This window comes from Eptatretus burgeri, chromosome 3, assembly GCF_056783735.1.
Source record: "Eptatretus burgeri isolate ZD-2024b chromosome 3, Ebu_testis_v1, whole genome shotgun sequence".
NCBI classification, from domain to species: domain Eukaryota; kingdom Metazoa; phylum Chordata; class Myxini; order Myxiniformes; family Myxinidae; genus Eptatretus; species Eptatretus burgeri.
The window spans coordinates 26,526,023-26,545,703 of NC_140963.1; the positions used below are offsets into that span (position 1 = coordinate 26,526,023).

Genomic DNA, 19,681 nt, shown 5'->3' on the forward strand with positions numbered 1-19,681 from the left:
CAATATATATGTGTATATATATATATATATGTATATATGTATATATGTATATATGTGTATATTTATATATATGTATATATATGTATACATTTGCACAGTATATGGACCATAACAATTTTTGAATCGGATTAAAAAAACAATGCACCACAAAAGAGCATCAAAGCATGACATCATGTTAGCATGACAATGCATGGCTTGGTTTTACACTGTCATAGAATATGGCTGCCATAGCTTTGTGAAGATGGGACAGTATTTCATTCCATATTATATAATCACCAATGGGAGAGTCATACCTGCAGCTTTTATCGTTTTCCAAAGGAACCAAATGTCAAACAACGACGGATTGAACAAATATGATGATTTATTCTTCATCCTCCTTCTCTTCCTTTAATAAGGGGTAATGGTCCAACGGTACCAAGCTTCTGATCTGCCTTGCCCACTACACTGCTCCACTTCCTTCTGTCCTCAGCCATCTTTCTCCACTCTCCAACTACCCCCACCTTATTGATATCACTCCTCACACAATCCTCCCATCTCAACCACAGTCTCCCTCTTTTCCTCCTCTGTTGCTCCATCAACCCATTCACTCTCTTTGCCATTCTCTCTTCCTCCATCCACACCAATTGTCCAGCCCACTTCAGCTGGTTTTTTTTTTTTACCAATCTCCCCATCAAGCTCATCTGCACACCAATCTCCTCAGTTCATCCATCCTTCTTCTTTCCACAATTTTCACTCCCGCAATCCTCCTGTCAGGTCAGGTTCGATCTGTGAGGTCAGGTCAGGTCAGGTTCGTCAGGTCAGGTTCGATCTGTGACCTGCTACAGGTACCATGTAAACCTGTACTAACCTGTTCCATGGTCGGGTTGTCGGCGACTAAACCGTCTCCCCCACCAGGTTTTCTGGTGAGGAGGGTGTTTGGATATGGACACCCAGCAGGATTAAAAACAAAACCTGTCAAAGGGCGGAGGAGCTCCTTGTGAGCCAACGGCCATCCATATCTAGTGCCCAACTGTGTCTGCGGACGTCCTCCTGCAGTTGGGTTACTTCTTATTTGGAGGTTGGTGGCAGGATTTGCACTCCAGCCACCGTAAAACGCTTCATTCCGCAAAACGCAAAAACGCAAAAAAATCTGAAAACCCACTCCGTGGGAGTACCTCCTGTGCAGCTTCCCTTCGCAGGGCAGCTCACCGGATGATGGGATTGGGGCAAAGCCTTCGGGACCCCCAATCTTTGATAGGAGGGAAACCACGGGGTAACATCCCTGGGTCAGATTGCGGGAGAGTGTGTCGGAGTGGTGCTGAGTGTCGTCCTGGAGGACGGCGGTCTCCTTGGGTTAACCTGAGGCGGTCCCTTCGGGTGGGTGCCTGGAATGTCCTATCCCTAAGAGAGGATGATCACTGTCTCTGTTATCATCTGAGCTCAGCGTTTGGACATCGGGATTGCAGCTCTCTCTGAGGTTCGGAGACCGGATTGCGGCGAGATAATGGTGGGTGGTTACACCTACTATTGGTCTGGTCGCTCTGATGGTTACCATACCCAAGGAGTTGCTGTAGCTGTGTCCAATAAGCTGACCCCAATGATAATTGAGGTAACACCGGTCAACGAGCGTATTATGAGATTAAGGATTCGTCACTCCTTAGGTGTCATTTCCCTGGTCTCTATTTATGCTCCGACTGAGGCGAGTGATCTTACCGTGAAGGGATGCATTCTACGCCACACTCGAGTCTGTGGTTGATCAGTGCCCCAGGCGAGATACACTTCTAGTCTTGGGGGATTTCAATGCATCGACTGGAACTGATAGGGATGGTTATGAGGGTGTGTTGGTCCCCATGGGTCAGGAACTATGAACCAGAATAGCACTAAGTTCCTTGACTTTGCAGAAGTCATGGACTTAGGAGTGGCTGGTTCATGGTTTCAGCGCCCGCAAGCTCATCGCTGGACTTGGTATTCCAACGCTGGCGGTGTGGCAAAGGAGATTGACCATGTCCTCATTGACGGTCGTTGGAGGATGATCCAGATCTGCAGCGCCTACCGCGGTGCTCAGTTCCTCAATACTGACCACAGGCTTGTTGTAGCAACTCTAAAGCTGCACCTTAAATCCTGGAGAATGGTACCATCCCAGCCTAGGCTGGATGTTGCCAAGCTCAGGGATGAGAGAGTAGCTGAGGAGTTTGCGAACAGGCTGAGTGGACACTTGGGGGGTCTGGGTGCTTTGGGGGGTCCTGAAGAGTTGTGGAGCACCTTCAAGACCACCGTCCTTGATGTTGCCGGTGGATGCCTTGGAGTTCACCGCAGGGCAAAGAAGAATTTTGTCTCTCAAGGGACACTGGATACCATTGACCAGAGTCGCAGGGCCAGGCTGAATGGCAGAGCTGAGCTGTTCAGGGAGCTGAGGCGTAAAACTGTACGTGCACTGAGGGTGGACAAGGAGGCCTATGTGCGAGGAATCTGTGAGGGTAGAGCATCACCTGTGGACAGGTGATTCTCGTCCGCTTACAGGGGAATTCGCGCATTACGTTCATCCAAGCCCATCCCTCGGAGCACTGCAGTTCGAGCAGAGAGTGGTAGGCTCTTGACAGAGGAGTCTGAAGTGAAGGCCCGCTGGGCCGGTTACTTTGACGGTTGTACCAGGCTGATCCCCCAGCTGTCGAGTTGGACGTCAAGGGTGTTACAATCCCTGTTGCTGACCCTCGAATCAGCTGTGGTCCACCATCGCTTGTGGAAACACGGGCTGCGGTGAACCAGTTGAAACGAGACAAAAGCTCCAGGGATCTGAGGCATGCATGCTGAACTTCTCAAGGCTGGTGGGAATGCTGCACTCGCGTCGTTGCATGCAGTTTTGCGCTCTGCCTGGAACACAGGCATCATCCCAACTGACTGGAAGAGGGGCCTTGTTGTCCCTCTCTGGAAAGCGAAGGGTGATCGCCAAGACTGCAACAACTACCGAGGGGTGACGCTGCTCTCAGTGCCGGGCAAGGTCTTTGCTCGGATAATTCTTGATAGGGTTCGCCACCATCTGCTTGAGCACCAGCGTCCAGAGCAGTCAGGCTTTACACCAAAGAGGTCAACGATTGACCGTATCCTTGCTCTTCGTGTCCTCACTGAACGCAGACGAGAGTTTCGGCAGGGGCTGCTTGCAGCCTATGTTGATCTCTGTAAAGCGTTCGATTCAGTGAATCGGGATGTCCTCTGGAGGATTCTTGGTGTTGGTGGGGTGCCAGGGAAACTGATCGATCTGATGTCTGAACTCTACTCTGGTACTGAGAGTGCTGTGAAGTGTGGTGGTACCGCCTCTGACTTATTTCCAGTTGTTACTGGAGTTCGTCAGGGATGTGTACTTGCCCCCACACTTTTCAGCACTTGTATGGACTGGATTTTTGGGAGGATGTCGGAGAGATCAAGTTGCGGTGCATCGTTTGGCAATGTCAAGATCTCGGACCTTGATTTTGCAGATGATGCAGTCATCTTTGCGGAGACTTTAGACATCCTCTTGGGGGCCCTCGAGGTGCTGAATGAGGAGTCGGAGCCGTTGGGATTACGGATTTCTTGGGTCAAAACAAAGATCAGGCCTTTCGGTGACATCTTGGGTGCTGCTGTCCTGTCTGTGTCTGTTTGTGGTGAGGATGTTGAGGTCGTGGATAGATTCACTTACCTTGGCAGTGATATTCATGTCTCCGCAGGTTGTGAGCCGGAGGTCAATAGGCGTCTGGGTCGGGCCTGGGGAGTCATGGATTCACTGGATCATGGGGTGTGGCGCTGCCGGTACCTGTGCGGGAGGACGAAAGTCCGAGTCTTCAGGTCCTTGGTACTTCCAGTCTTGCTCTATGGGTGCGAGACTTGGACTTTGACCAAGGATCTGAGACGGAGACAATTCCTTTGGTACCCAGGTCTCTTCGGAGAATCCTTGGCTATCGCTGGTCGGATTTTGTGTCCAACGAGCGGTTGCTGAGAGAGACTCGGATGAGATTTGTTACCTGCATAGTCCGTGAGCGTCAGCTGCGGCTGTATGGACATGTGGCTCGTTTTCCTGACGCTGATCCTGCTCACCAGATTCTCTCAGCGAGGGAGTCTCATGAGTGGAGGAGGCCAGTGGGCCGACCACGTGCCTCATGGTTGCAGCAGGTTGACCATCATCTCAAGGAGATGGGGATGGGCCTGGCATCTGCCTGGGGGATGGCCAGACGGAGGCCCCTGGAGTACCGGCGGAAAGTGGACGCAGCGACGCGCTGTTCTGGCACATGCTCCCATACCTGACCTGACCTGAATCCTCCTGAGTCAGTTGTTCTCACAAACCTGCAGCCTCTGGTGTTGTCTCTCTGTCAGTGCCACCCTTTCAAGACCGTAAATGTGTGCCGGCGTCACACAAGTCACAAAAATTTTCACATGAAATTTCCTTGATTTCTTCCTGTCTGCTAATTTAATTCGATCAAAACAAATTTGAAATCATTGCGAAAAGTTGACGTCGCAGAAGTTGCGTACTCACCCTCATTCTCTGCACCATACCACAAAACCAAGGTTATCCCCACTCTGTATATGTATGTTTGTATATATATATATATGTATGTATGTATGTATGTATGTATGTATGTATGTATGTATGTATGTATGTATGTATGTATATATATATATATATATATATATATATGTATATATATATATGTATGTATATATGTATGTATATATGTATGTATATATGTATGTATATATGTATGTATATATGTATGTATGTATATATGTATGTATATATGTATGTATATATGTATGTATATATGTATGTATATATATATGTATGTATATGTATGTATGTATGTATGTATGTATGTATGTATGCATATATGTATGTATATATGTATGTATATATGTATGTATATATGTATGTATATATGTATGTATATATGTATGTATATATGTATGTATATATGTATGTATATATGTATGTATATATGTATGTATATATGTATGTATATATGTATGTATATATGTATGTATATATGTATGTATATATGTATGTATATACGTATGTATATACGTATGTATATACGTATGTATATACGTATGTATATACGTATGTATATACGTATGTATATACGTATGTATATACGTATGTATATATGTATGTATATATGTAGTGTTTCTTTATTTTAGTTCCTTTGTCAGCCTGCAAACAGACAACCAAGCACCAGTTCACGTGTTTGCAGCTGCCATGTTCTTCTTCCATGTTGAGGAAGCTGCAATTCTTCCATTCTGAGTCTAGTAGGTCGGTGGTTCAAACCCCATCCAAGTCATATAAATAATTTTAAAATGGTACTTCCTGCTTCCATGCTTGATGCTCAGTATTTAAAAGGATAGTGCACAATACAAACAACACAGTGAAGACAATGGCAAACCACCTAGTACAACTCTTGCCAATAAACTGTTTTGGCAGCTCCAATACTCTTTAGAGAGTATGGTACTTCAAATCAAATCAAATAAATGTGCCTGCCAATTTAAAATGATTCTCTCCTCTTTCCTAATATTCATCAATTATCTCTCTGACTCTCCTCTTTGGTTGGTCACAAAAATATTTCACGAGTGAGGTATAATCGACGTGGCAGCCACATCTAGTGATGCTTCAACATCGAAAGCTCGTTTGATCAAAGCAATTGTGCTTCCAGGTTCATTTGTTTGGAACCAGTCAAACATTGCCATGCCAACGTGATGTCATACTTCAGTGTTGTACACCCACAACCTGTTGAACGCCATTTACCCATGCACAGTGTGAGAAACTCTGCTATAAAAGTCACTGTCTGCCGTAATGTCTCTGTTGTGGAGTGCAAGGTCTCATGGATTGAAATGTATGACAAAATGCATAATTTATGAAAGAAAATGCGCCAGAATGGACTGCTGAGACTTTCATTTCGGTTTACAGGTGGTCACACCGGTTATTGAAAAGAGTATTCCAAATTCAGCTTTCCTTATACCGTTTATTATTGTTCAAGCAAATCAGGCAGTACCTCCTCCTTACGTAAACAGATGTGATCATGTGATCCCTTTATGAGGAATCTAATTATTATACTTCCACGGGGTAGGGAGGGAATGGAGAGGGACGAAATTGGAAATGCCAACATTGAGTTAAGGAACAGAAGGGAAGAGGATAGGAAGGATGGGAGGATGTAGGAGTATGGTGATAGAATATAAGGAAAGGAACAGAGAAAGGAGAGAGGGTGAAGAAAAATTCTGTCATGTTGGCGGACAAAATAAATAGGGGTCTCCAAAAGTGAAGGACAACAGGGGAGCAGGATATCTGAGTGGAGACAGAACGGATGGGAACATTGGATGGGACATTAAGGGTAATGAGGAAGGGACTTGTACGAGATCCTGTATATCGTTGAGGGGGGGGTGGAAGTTCGGGGGTTCCCCATGTTAACGCCCTTCAAAACTATTCACTGGATGCTGACGTCATTCTGTCTCAATCCCAAAACAAATAAAACACACAATTATGCCAACCCACACTACAAATGTACAACGACCTCCAACATAGACATCTTCATACAGTTGTTACTATTGCTACATGTGACAAAAATGTCAAAAGATGTCGTGATGCCATTACGTTTCAAAGGATTGTGGAGTCTTTCCCAGGTTGTCATTTTGTCATTCCTTTGTTGTTTTTTTTTTTTTTGGAGATTCCATCCCTGCATGTTTTTCCACATTAAAAAAAAAAACAGAAGTGTTTTCTGACTTGTATCTGAAATTGTGTACTTTTCCCCAAGTTACATTTTGTGAAAGTCACAGAACTGCCCACTGTTAAATGCAGTGTTGGCTTTTACACTGCTACCTGCAGTGTCGGGGCACCTGAAAGCTTTACTTGCCCTTATAGCAAGGAATCTTGAGAAAGGAATCAATCAATGTATGCATATCTGGCTCACTGGCATTCATGAGCTTGCAATTGATTCCTGCCAAAAGTTGATCTGGCAAGCTGTCCCACATGGGATGAGATCCAAATACAGTCCCACCTTTTAACTGCTGTGGATTTTAAAGGTGGGGAAATGTTTGTAATACTACGAAGAAAAGGGAGGCACAGCCAACCAATAATTTAGACTGCATTGATCTTGCAACAAACAGGAAAGAACATAGTCTCACAGGTGACATTTCATCCATTGCTCGTGTATAGATATGTTCAGCCCTGGTTGAGTGACTGCTGTTGATGTCGTCTTTATTATTGCCCTGGTATGTGGCTAGCATTTTTATCCTCTTCACAACCACATTACAGTCAGGTGCCAATGAAAGTGGCATTAAACTGCACATGATCATCTTTTATAAATAGTGTGCTTGGCCTCGCTTGCAGAAGGCATGTGTTGTACGGATGAACAAGAGTAGTTGTATTAGCACTTTTCCACTCGTACACTTCCAGGGTAGCAATGTGTGCTGCTTGCCCTTCCTTGTGTCACTTCCTTAGATGGTTTCTGGTCAGTTCTGCTGACAAGCCTGTCTCGTCATTTGCAATTGAGCAGCTATCGGTCCACTTGTAATGTGAGATGAAGTTGCGAGAACACGTCGCGAAGGTGGTCGGATTTTTCTGAGGTCATTGTACCTTACACCATTTCGTTCTCGCAGTGAATGTTTTGATAAAAACAACATTCACCCCCAAACAGATGTTTGACCTGAACACTAAATGCAGGCTGTGATGCTCTCAATGAAGTGATATGGATGCATTGCCCTTTGGCTGGAAGAATCCGAGGACACTACCCAGATTCTTGTGACAAAGGTTGCAGAGAAAACACCTCAATGTTGACTGGGGTTCAAAGCAAAGAAAAATCGTTTCCTCTTGCGACTGAAAGAAGTTGGTGTGTTGACACACTTGGATGAGGAGAGCATTCCAACTGTAAAGGAGCAGGGTGTTAAGCGCTTCACTGCATCAGCAGATGCTATTAAAAGTGTTATTGTCAGTCGGCCAACATCTCTTGGCAGAAGAAGGCTTTTGAGGGCAATTGAACAAAAGTGAGCCACCAGAAAAAATCCCATCTGCGGTGTTAACATCGCAGCTTGTTACATAAGGCTTGTTTTCCTCTTATGGTGTACAAATACTGTATTTTTCACCATGGGCTGCCAGTACATCATTTTACCATGGCCTGCGAGTACATCATCATGCTGCAAGTACATTGATGCAGCCCATGGTGAAAATACTGTGCCACGATATTAAAAATATGGAACCCTTTTATTCCAAAAACTGGTTGAAAGAGCTTTAAAAAATGGGAGGTTATTTATTTCTTTGAAGGAAATAAAAAAAAAAACAATCGGAAGTGATCGAGGCAGCAGTCTGTTGCCTATACACCACCTGGGTTCAATTTCTTGTCTGATTAAAAAAAACCGATTAATTTGAAGCATCTCATTATTAATATATATATATATCTTTCGTGTTGTTGTTGTTCTTTTCTTCTTCTTCTTCTTCTTCTTCTTCTTCTTCTTCTTCTTCTTCTTCTTCTTCTTCTTCTGAAGACAAAACCTTTTGGACTCGGCTCTTTTATATACACGATCCGCATCTCCTTAAATACTAAACACCTGTACGCATCCTCGCATTGACGGTTCCTTTTCAGCGCGTCTATCATCAACTTTTAAATATATTCGGACATTTGCTTTAAAGTTTCGAAAAGTTCACGTTACTATTTAAAGATTATTCCATTTAATGTGTTGTAATTTCGTAAATACACGATTTTCTCGTCATGAACAGGAGCCTCCCTGACGGGTCTCGCTATTGGCTCCATCAAGGCACGTGACGAAATATCGGAAGTTGTTGTTATTGCCTTTCGGACGCGGCTCTTGGACACATTTGTCCTTGTTCTCTCTTGAGAAGCGTTTCCATGTTTCAGAGTGGGACACACTCGGACAGACAAACGACGGCATTCGCTTATTAGATACAGGATACTAAAAACACTCGCACTCGGGACCATTGTTAAGTTGTCCCCCACTCCCCTCACAGTTGGGGGGGGGAGGGATGGGATTTTGTTTATACCAATGACCTAACTCTTGGTACTACCAACAGGTCTGCAAAATTTGGGGGAGATAGGCGCAGCTCTTGTTATTTTCTATGATTTTCAGATACATGCACACATTACAGAGAACTGGTGTGTGTGAGTGTGTGTGTGTGTGTGTGTGTGTGTGTGTGTGTGTGTGTGTGTGTGTGTGTGTGTGTGTGTGTGTGTGTGTGTGTGTGTGTGTGTGTGTGTGTGTGTGTGTGTGTGTGTGTGTGTGTGTGTGTGTGTGTGTGTGTGTGTGTGTGTGTGTCCGTGTCCTTCATAACTCCAAAACCATTAAACATATCAGCCTGAAATTTTGCATGCAGAGGAAGGGAACTCCAAGGAAGTGCAAGAGTGAAAATTGTGTTTGTGTTAATTAAAACACCTCTTTTGAAGATAATTAACGGCCTTGTTTAATTATATCTTACAGCAGGCGATCCTCGGCCACCTCGCTATCTGGGGTCTCAAAGCGTTTCCTTGGTAACCTCGCTGGGGACTGAAGCCGCCATGTTTTTTTGGCCGACTCAACCACGCCTTGACTTGTAAAAGGCCGCAGTAATTTCTTTACGATAAAGATTTTTTTTTCACTTTCCTCACTCATATTATCAAATGCCTGTTCATCATAGCTCCGAATCGCTGGGTCCGTTGCAATGGTTATAAACCCCCTGAGATGCCAGCGTTCGTGGCTTTATTTCATTTGCGCACATGAATAACTCAGATGTAACCTCCAGATTTGAAAGTATCAGCAGTTCCGACTCCCCAAAAAGTGTTGATTTGTCCAATTCGGACTTTGCATGGACGTTTCCCGATGCGTAGCTGGATCGACGGTAATTGGTCATCGCTTGCCAAGCCAGGCGTTCCGTTGGAGTGCTTGATTGAGTGTTTAACCCACTTACCGAGCTGTCCAGTCCAGTTCGTGTCCTGATCGGGGTGTCCAGTCGACAGTTACTACAAGGTAGAGAGAGGTACGTGGAGAGCACACACACGGACATGGTACATGTGGGTAGATTTGGATCTGTGCGGACTCCCCGTGGGTGTGTGGACACGTGGACACGCCATGCTTGTTGCGGGTCTCCTGGTGGGAAAGTTTCATCCCTCCCTCATGGAGGTTCTTTTATGTTTTTCCTTTGTCCTCGCGCCTGTTTCTAAAGCACCTGGTTCTCGGATTTGTTTTACAAATGGTTTCCCACCCGTCACACGGAGAGAGGTGTTTATAAACTGTTAGTGTTAGTAATCATATCCTTGAGATGTCGACATGAATGTAACCTTGGTTTTCGGTGAAAGCTTCTCAAGGTTTCTGGGTTGGACACTGCACGTACTGGAGTCGTTAATCACGTTCTCTCCAACCTACTGATTCCCGAAAAATTGCCGATATTTACCGATCGTGTGTGTGTGTGTGTGTGTGTGTGTGTGTGTGTGTGTGTGTGTGTGTGTGTGTGTGTGGTCTGTGTGTGTGTGTGTGTGTGGTCTGTGTGTGTGTGGTGTGGTCTGTGTGTGTGCATGTGGTGTGTGTGTGTGTGTGTGTATGTGTTGTGGTGTGTTGTGGGGGTGATCTCCATGTGTGTGGTGTGGTGTGTTGTGAATGTGTGGTGTGTGTGTGTGTGTGTGTGTGTGTGTGTGTGTGTGTGTGTGTGTGTGTGTGTGTGTGTGTGTGTGTGTGTTGTTGATTGTTATCTACAAATGTGAGTTTCAGATTGTGTAATGGAGTCCAACCAGGACAGGTGTAAAGTATCTACCTTCATTTCAATAAGGGGTCACGATTCATGGACCAAGCTGTGAAGTTTTCTGTTCTCAAAGTTTTGTGCCGAGGGCTCTCTTCAGAATCGTCACTGAACCCAGGACGGCTTTCATCAGTAGTTTGTTTGTTATAATATTCCCAGGGATAGTTTTTAGCTCACCTGTAAAGTAGATCCGGGGAGCTTATGGGACGGCACGTTGTCCGTCCGTCCGTCCGTCCACAAACACTTGCAACTTCTTCTCAGAAACTACACATATGATTTCAATGAAATTTGACCACAACCTTCATCATCCGTGATGGCATAAAAAAACGGGGTCTGAAGGGGTCTACAGATGGAGTTTACGGAAGGGGTTGGGGTGGGGGAGTGCGTTGCCTCCCCAAAAATGTATTTGCTTTCTTCTCAAACGATGTGCACAATTCCGATGAAACTTCACGACAACCTTCATCACCCATGACCTACCAAAGATTGCTCATGACATTAGAATCTGACCGACAGACAGACAGACAAACAGGGATGAAACATAACCTCCGTCCACCTTCAGTGGCAGAGGAAATAATTTACAATGTTCCCTTAAAACAAACTCAGAAGACTCAGAGACCATGTAGTCATCTTCTATTCTCAATCCCATCAATCCCATTCCCACCAGTACAAAACATACTGTTAAGTGTATCATCAAAATGTTCTTCCATTGTCATGATGTCTTCCTTGAACATTGTTTTATAGTACTTCCTCAAACGACGAAAGTCTCCTCGAAATATGAGGAATTCTTAATGGGGGTTTAACCCACCTACAAACTCCTGCTTTTTTGTATCCCACAGTGGGGCGGCTCGCACTCCACTCGCCACCAATGCAAAGAATGCTTTTTTCACCTGCAGATAAAAAATATCGGTCAGTTATGTCCACACCAGGAAGATAACATGCAATTCAATTGCAAAAATACAAATGACGTTCAGGTGGAAGTGAAGGTGATAAATTGGGTTTCTCAACCCAGGAAGACTTTATGAAACAAAGCATGAGGTGTTGAAGATTAATGATTCCACGGTGTCCTCTGCAAAGAGAAGGTGAGCTATTGCTGGCACTCTAGAATACATTACAAATTGCTGCTCTAACCCACAAGTGCACTGCATCAGCAGCACCACACGGACCTCACACAAACTCATGCAAATCCACAGCCAAGTGTTGCAGACCAACGAACAAAGTGGTGTCCTGTATAACATGCATGGATCGTAAAGTCGAGGGCAATGGAACAAACACATTATGTTGGTCGTTGAATTTATTTTTATTTCTTTGAGGGCAAAAAAACAAACAATTGGGAAAGAACACCATGTCCTTCCCTTTATTGATTTAGGGTATGGGCATCAATGGGTGTGAGACTGGGGGGGGGGAGGACATGTCCCCCCACTTTTTAAACCAATGACGACAACATATTGATTGTTTACACCTTTTGACCTCAAAATCAATATAGTGGGGCAACTCAGCATAACAATTGTGCATTTTGTGAGGAAAGCACCAAATTTGGCACACGAGTAGCCTATCATATGAACAGATTTGGATATTGGGCCATCTCAAATTCAGCCGCTGATGGCTGTGGCAGCCATTTTCCACTGCCATCAAAAATTTGAGATTGCCAAACATCCAAATCTGTTCATAATATGATAGGCTACTAGTGTGCCAAATTTGGTGCTTTCCTCACAAATTGCACAATTGTTATGCTATATTAAGCTAAGTTGCCCCACGAACAGACTTCTTGCTGATGACCAACTCCACCATTTTGTGAAGTTTAGTGAAGATTGATTTAAAATTGTTACCTGTCGGCAATTGACATACAAACAAATAAACAAGAAAGGTGTGTGCATCGCACGATACTTGCAAAATCCAAAAAACAAATATGACCTCAAAAATAATTGGTGGTTGAATTAAATGACCTGGTATGCAAATCCTCTTGAAATTTCAAATCAATTCAATGAAAATTGAGGATTAAAAATTTTTCACTTACGTTATTGACCTTTGGCCTATGTTAACCTCAAAAATAGTTGATGGTTCAACTCGGCGACACGCAAACCCTGTTCAAATTAAAAGTACATTGGATGAAAATTATTGATTTCAGAAATATGGCCTATGTTGACCTTTTGACCTTTCGACCTCAAATATAAACGGTGGTTGAATTAAAAATCGAAATTTGCAAATCCTCTTCAAATTTTAAGTCAATCGGATGAAAATTGAAAATTTTTGAAATTCCGGCCGACGTTGATCTTTTGGTGCATGTTTTTTTTGTATACCTTCTCCAGGCTCACATGAGAGGTAACACACAACACACAGCAAGGGGGGCATGAGACAAGAGGGGTGGAGTGGGAAGGACAAAACAGTGGGGCACAGAGACATTAGGAGATCTGTGGAAGGGAGAGGGATGGGACGGGGAACATGGGGAATACAAGATGGACATTACAGGGACTTTCAGGAAGGAAAGCAGGGAATTTGAAGGAGGTGGGTTTGGGGTGGATTAACGGGGGGAGAAAAGATCGAGGATTTGGATGGGGGAAGATAAGAGATGGTTGTGAACAGCTGTTTTGAAGGCCTGGAGGGAAGAATGGGATTGAACAGAGTGAGGAAGTTTATTCCAAAGGCAGGGAAAAAGAGGAATAAAAGAGTGAAGGTGAACAGCGATTCGTGATTTTGGTAGTTTTACCAGAAGGGGTTTGTTGGCTGACCTTGAGCACCCTGCAGAAATATTGTGAAGACAAATTGCAGACACAACAGTGGGGCGAGACCGGGGAGGAGACGGTAGAAGACAGAAAGACCACTGACCTGCCTGCGGTGAGAGGCCCAAAGACTCAGCCTCATCGCGGGAGATGCCAATGATCCAAAATGCCTTGGTTTCCACAGCATGAATCCGAGAAAGGTGGGAGGCAGGAGGATGGGCCCAGAGGGGAGAGCAGCACTCCATCAGGCTGCGGATGAAAGCTTTGTATGTGGTCAGGAGTTCAGGTGTGCCGAGGAAGGACTTTGCACGACGGAGGATTCCCAGTTGGTGACTGGCTTTGGAGGCCAGGTTGGAAATGTAGCTTTCCCAGGAAAGATCATGGCAGATGGTGAGACCCAGAAGCTTGAAAGAAAGGACTTCTTCCAGAGGATTGTTGAGAAAGTGTATGGGGTGGGGGGGGGGGTTGCCAAATGGTCCTTTCAGAGAGACATCGTGAGAGTGTGAGATTTGTCCGGATTGAAAAACATGTTCCTTGTGTTAGACCAGTTTGTGATTTTACCCAGATCTGCAGTGAGCGAAGAAGATGCTGCTTGACGTTCTGAGGGATGACAGATGGTACTGTAGAGGGAGGAGTCATCAGCAAATGTTGACCTTAAAATACTTGTTTGTTGAATTAATTGACCTGATATGCAAATCCTCATCAAATTTCAACTCAATGGGATGAAAACTGAGGATTTTAGAAATCTCACTTCAGTTGTTGACCATTGGTATATGTTGACCTCAAAAATAATTGGTGCTTCAATTCAATGACAAAATTTGCAACACCTCTTGAATCTTCGAGTCAATTAGATGAAATTTGACAATTTTAGAAATTCGGCCTATATTGACCTTTTGGCCTATGTCGACCTCAAAAATAATTGGTGGTGGATTTCAGTGACCTGATATCCAAATTCTCTTCAAATTTCTAGTCAATTGGATTAAAATTGAGGATTTTAGAAATTAGACAAAGTTGTTTGCATTTGGCCTATGTTGACGTTTTGACCTCTTGACCTAAATAGGCGTCTTGCTTATGATGAACTCGACTATGCTGTGAAGTTTCGTGAAGATTGGTTTAAAATTGTGACCTGCAGGCGATTGCCATACATATAAAACAGACAGAATAACACATGCAACCAACCAATATAATTGAAAAATCTTCGATTTTCGCAAGTAACAAACAAACAGACACACTGGGGTGAAAACTTCACCACCTTCCACCTTTGGTGGCAAAGGTAATTATGTATAAATAAATATTAACTATCCCCAAACGAGTTATTATCTCTTCATTCAATACTGCGCTGGTGGAACGTATTTAATAATAGAAACCGGTGTGGGCTTGTGCACATGTTGGTTTTCATTATTTGGAGTAAGCATGTATTGCATCGTGCGCACGCGCTGGTGGGAATTATTTAACACGAATAAATATCACCCATCGCTTTGCTGACGGTAATTCTGAAGGGGGAAGGAGAAAGAGAGGGGGGAGAGGGAGGCGATGGAAGGGGAAAGAGAGAGGCGGTAGGGTGGGGAGCGAGGAGGGAGGGAGAGTGAGGTGGGGTGGGGGAATGGAAGGCAGATGTGTGGTGGAGCGTTAATTACGATTCATACTGCCTCATCAAAATGATTCTGCATAGAATTACGGTGAAGATTGAAACAAAATGATGCCTGAAATCCATTTTCTACCACTCATACTATAAACACGGCCGAGAGACAAACTCCTGTACAGACAATTCCGGAGAAAAACTCCTGTCCAGGCATAGATACCGCCTGGACGCATCCAGAGCCAAGCTGTTCCGAGACAGACACCGCCCGGAGGCGTCCGGAGACAGACACCGCCCGGAGGCGTGCGGAGGCAGACACCGCCCGGAGGCGTCCGGAGGCAGACACCGCCCGGAGGCGTCCGGAGGCAGACACCGCCCGGAGGCGTCCGGAGGCAGACACCGCCCGGAGGCGTCCGGAGGCAGACACCGCCCGGAGGCAGACACCGCCCGGAGGCGTCCGGAGGCAGACACCGCCCGGAGGCGTCCGGAGGCAGACACCGCCCGGAGGCGTCCGGAGGCAGACACCGCCCGGACGCGTCCGGAGGCAGACACCGCCCAGAGGAATCCGGAGACATAAACATAAACACCGTCCGGATATGTCCAGAGACAGAGACAAGCTGAGAGAGAGAGAGAGAGAGAGAGAGAGAGAGAGAGAGAGAGAGAGAGAGAGAGAGAGAAAGAGAGAGAGAGAGAGAGAGAGAGAGAAAGAGAGAGAGAGAGAGAGAGAGAGAGAGAGAGAGAGAGAGAGAGAGAGAGAGAGAGAGAGAGAGAGAGAGAGAGAGAGAGAGAGAGAGAGAGAGAGAGAGAGAGAGAGAGAGCGAGAGAGAGAGAGAGAGTCAGAGAGAGAGAGTCAGAGAGAGAGAGTCAGAGAGAGAGAGTCAGAGAGAGAGTCAGAGAGAGAGTCAGAGAGTGAGTCAGAGAGTGAGTCAGAGAGTGAGTCAGAGAGTGAGTCAGAGAGTGAGTCAGAGAGTGAGAGAGACCCAGACCTGAGGGTAGGGGAGCGAGCAGAAAGAATATGTTGTGCTTTATGAGCAGCACACACACACACACACACACACACACATACACACACACACACACACACACACACACACACACACACACACACACACACACACACACACACACACACACACACACACACTTGGCCGATATTGATAATTTTTCTGGAATTGGCAGGTTGGAGTCCGTGTGATTACCAATTGCAATACTTCATGTGTACAGCCCAGAAACCTTGAGTAGCTTTCAACAAAAAACAACGTTGCATTTATATTAACATTTCAGGGATATGTCCCCAAACATTCTTCTTTATAAACAGCTTCCTGTGACGGGTGGAAAAATATTTGGCTCGTTAATTTAGAAAACGCGTTAATACGGCAAATGGCTCAGAAATCGGGTGTTATTTCACAACAACTCGCTCAGGGTGATGGAGCACAAACCACTCACTCAGGGTGATGGAGCATGAACCCACAGATGCCAACCCTCCCGATTTCATCGGGAGGCTTCCGAAAATTCACCCAAACTCCCGCCCTTACGAACACTATCCTTATCCTCCCGAAATTTTGATATTTTTGCACTGTTCACTAATCAGAATGTACTAGTATGAGAATTGAATGAAAAGCATCGTCTGCTACGTATAGCATGTGGTAACTCCATAACGTTCGCTGCTACCAAATTGTACGTAAAAAATTGCAAATTCAAATGAGGAGCAGCGAAACATTGGGTCTGGATCTCGCTTATGCGATCATGCACTGAGATTTAGTGCATGCGGTATGTGTGCAATACAGTGCATGCGGTATGTATGCACAGTGTATATGCATGCGATACGCTCACTGCATGCAGCTGGGCCCCGTACCAGCCCGGCGGTCGCGACCACCGTGCGGTGTTTAACAGCCGCTAGAGTTCTACGAGTCGCGCTGCAGCTGTGGAACATCGACTTCGAAGTTACCGATGCTTCAAGCCCTCGATGTTGATTACGAAATGGCAGAAAAGAAGCTTACGAAGACCAAGAAATGGTCTCAGAAGTACAAGACCGAATACAGTCTCCAATACCCGTGTATTCGAAAGTCTGAAAGAGGAATTCATCATGCGTATTGTACAGTATGCAGCGTTGATATTTCAGTTGAGCACGGAGGTCGCGATGATATTCGGAAGCATGTTGGAAGCAAACGGCACACAGACATTGCAAAGGAGAGATCTTCGAGCACGAGTACTGGTACACTTCTGAATTATTTCACCAAACAAGGGACAAGCGAGGAAGAGGATGTTACCCGAGCGGAACTTCTCTTTAGTGGATTTATTGTGGAACATAACTTGCCCATATCAGTCTCAGATCATGCTGGACCTCTATTTCAAAAGATGTTTCCAGATTCAAAAGTTGCTTCAAAGTATGGATGTGCAAGAACAAAAACTTCAGCAATAATTGGTGAGTTGTCAAATGTTACTGCTTCATCTATTGCCGATATTGCTAGACTAGCTCCATTTAGCCTAGCTACAGACGGTAGCAATGACAGTGGTGAGGCCCAGCTATATCCTGTCCTGATTTCGTACTATGACAACAGTGCTGGGATTGTGAAGCAAGGTTTGCTAAGTTTGCCTGCGTGCAAACAAGATTCCACTGGAGAAAACATTTTCAAACTGCTTGATCATGAGTTCAGTTACAGGAAAATTCCGTGGGGAAATTGTGTTTCCTTTTGTGCTGATAATAATGCCTCTGTCATGGTGGGCAAGCACAAAGGAGTCGCTGCTTATATCCACAAACAAAATCCAGAGTGCTACATCATGGGATGCCCTTGCCATATGATGCACAATACGGCCAAGAAGGAGGCTCAGGCCTTACCCATTGAATTAAATGACTTTCTCATCGATATTTACTACTACTTGGACAAAAGTAGTAAACGCGTCAAAGGAGTGAAAGCACTGCAAGAACTCTGTGATGCCCCGACACACAAGATTCTGAAGCATGTCGCAACAAGGTGGCTGTCCCTTGGTCAGTGCCTAGACAGGCTGATTGAACAGTGGGAGCCACTTCGCCTCTTCTTCAAAGAAGAAGTACGAAGAAAAATGCAACCAACTGTAGCCAAGACTCTAACAACGAGCAAGAAGGACGGCACTGTATCTACTGCCAGTACTGGCACTGCAGGATCAAGCACTAGTGGAGCAGCATTCACCACTACCACTGCAGTATCTGCTGCGAAGAAGACAGCAGGGACAGCACCAAAACCAATGCTGAGAGCAGGTAGCATCACCGGCCCTTCATCACGTTCATCTACAAAGCAGATCCCTTCAGAGTCGAGAAAGACTGTGATAGTCCCATCTACAGGCAAAGAAGGACCCAAGTTAAGTTCTGCTTTTGCCAAATCACTTGATAGAAGCTCAGCAAAACCTTCGAATCAGAGGTCTTCTTCCTTGGCTGCACCTACCTCAAGCTCTCTCCTCAAACGTAAAATTGGATCTGGTACGACGAGTCTGACCTCTTCTGCTGGCAGTAAACGCAAGTGTGATCGCCCTGCGGCTAAGTGTACTACGAGTTCTACAACTAAAAGCGCATCTTCCTCAAACACTGTGCAGGAATCTAGAGAAAAACGTGTCAACAGGATGTTCTTGTCTCCACAAACAAAACTCTATTGTTTCTTCCTTCGATATGCTAACAAGCTTTTTGAGAAGGGGAATCTTCTGCTCCAAAGAGACGAACCCTGTATTCATCTCCTGCACGGAGAATTGAATGGTCTTCTGAAAGATATCTTCGTACGGTTTTTGAAACCATCAGTGTCATCGGTTGCTCTGGTAAATGTACCCTTCTCTGACAGAAATCATCAGAAGAATGATGAGGACCTCATGATTGGGAACGATGCCAAACTGTATATAAGGGAACAAAGGAGTCTCAAGAAATCCACCTTCACTCTGAGTGAGTCAGACATCCAAGGTTTCTTCAGTGCAGTTCGCTCATATTATGTGAAAGCCTGCAATTACATCTTCAAAACCTGGCCACTAGATGATGAATTAGCCAAGCATGCTCAGGTACTGGATGTTAAGCTACACCAAGAAGTGGGGTTTGACTGTGTTGAGTTTTTCATCAAGAAATTCCCCTGTCTGTTCAGTGGCGGTGATAGTGACATAGACAGTCTTGAGAGTGAATTCGCTCACTACCAGGCAGACGCCTCCATAGCTACAATTGCTACTGAGACAGTGAGAGTGGATGAGCAGTGGCATCGGATTTCACAGCTCACAGATCCCTGCACTGGTGCCAAGAAGTATCCTAATTTGAGCAAAGTGATGAAGGGAATCTTGGTCATTCCTCATTCGAACGCATCATGTGAGCGGGCACTCAGTCTTGTACGGAAGAATCATACTGAATTTCGTCCCAATTTGAGTGTCAAAACCCTGGAAGCTCTCTTAATTGAAAAACTAGCTCATAGCACCCCTTGCTACCAGAGAGAATACAGCAAAGACACAATCAGAAGGGCTAAAAGAGCCACACAGCTGTCACCCAGCAAAGCTGCCATGGAAAAAGCAAGCAGCAGTAGTACCAGCCAGTAAGGTAAGAAAAATATTGCTTCTTTTGTGCTTTTTGTTAATCTTTGATTGTCCCCTAACTTACTAATATTAACATACATGTAACATTAAAAAGTGCACAATTTTCCCCTTTTTTTGTTCAAAAAGTGGGAATTC

The 19,681-nt window shown here is 45.0% G+C and overlaps 1 protein-coding gene across 4 annotated transcripts in view; it reads right to left on the bottom strand.

The window, feature by feature from the left end:
- The window catches only part of LOC147029588 (5'-AMP-activated protein kinase subunit gamma-1-like), an 88,265-nt gene that overhangs the window by 55,921 nt on the left and 12,663 nt on the right, over window positions 1-19,681 (bottom strand). For all 4 annotated transcript variants that reach the window (XM_085872739.1, XM_085872738.1, XM_085872741.1 and 1 more), the window contains exon 3: window positions 11,520-11,601. In XM_085872739.1, the coding sequence (XP_085728865.1) occupies window positions 11,520-11,601 (82 nt within the window). The remainder of the gene's footprint in view (window positions 1-11,519; window positions 11,602-19,681) is intronic.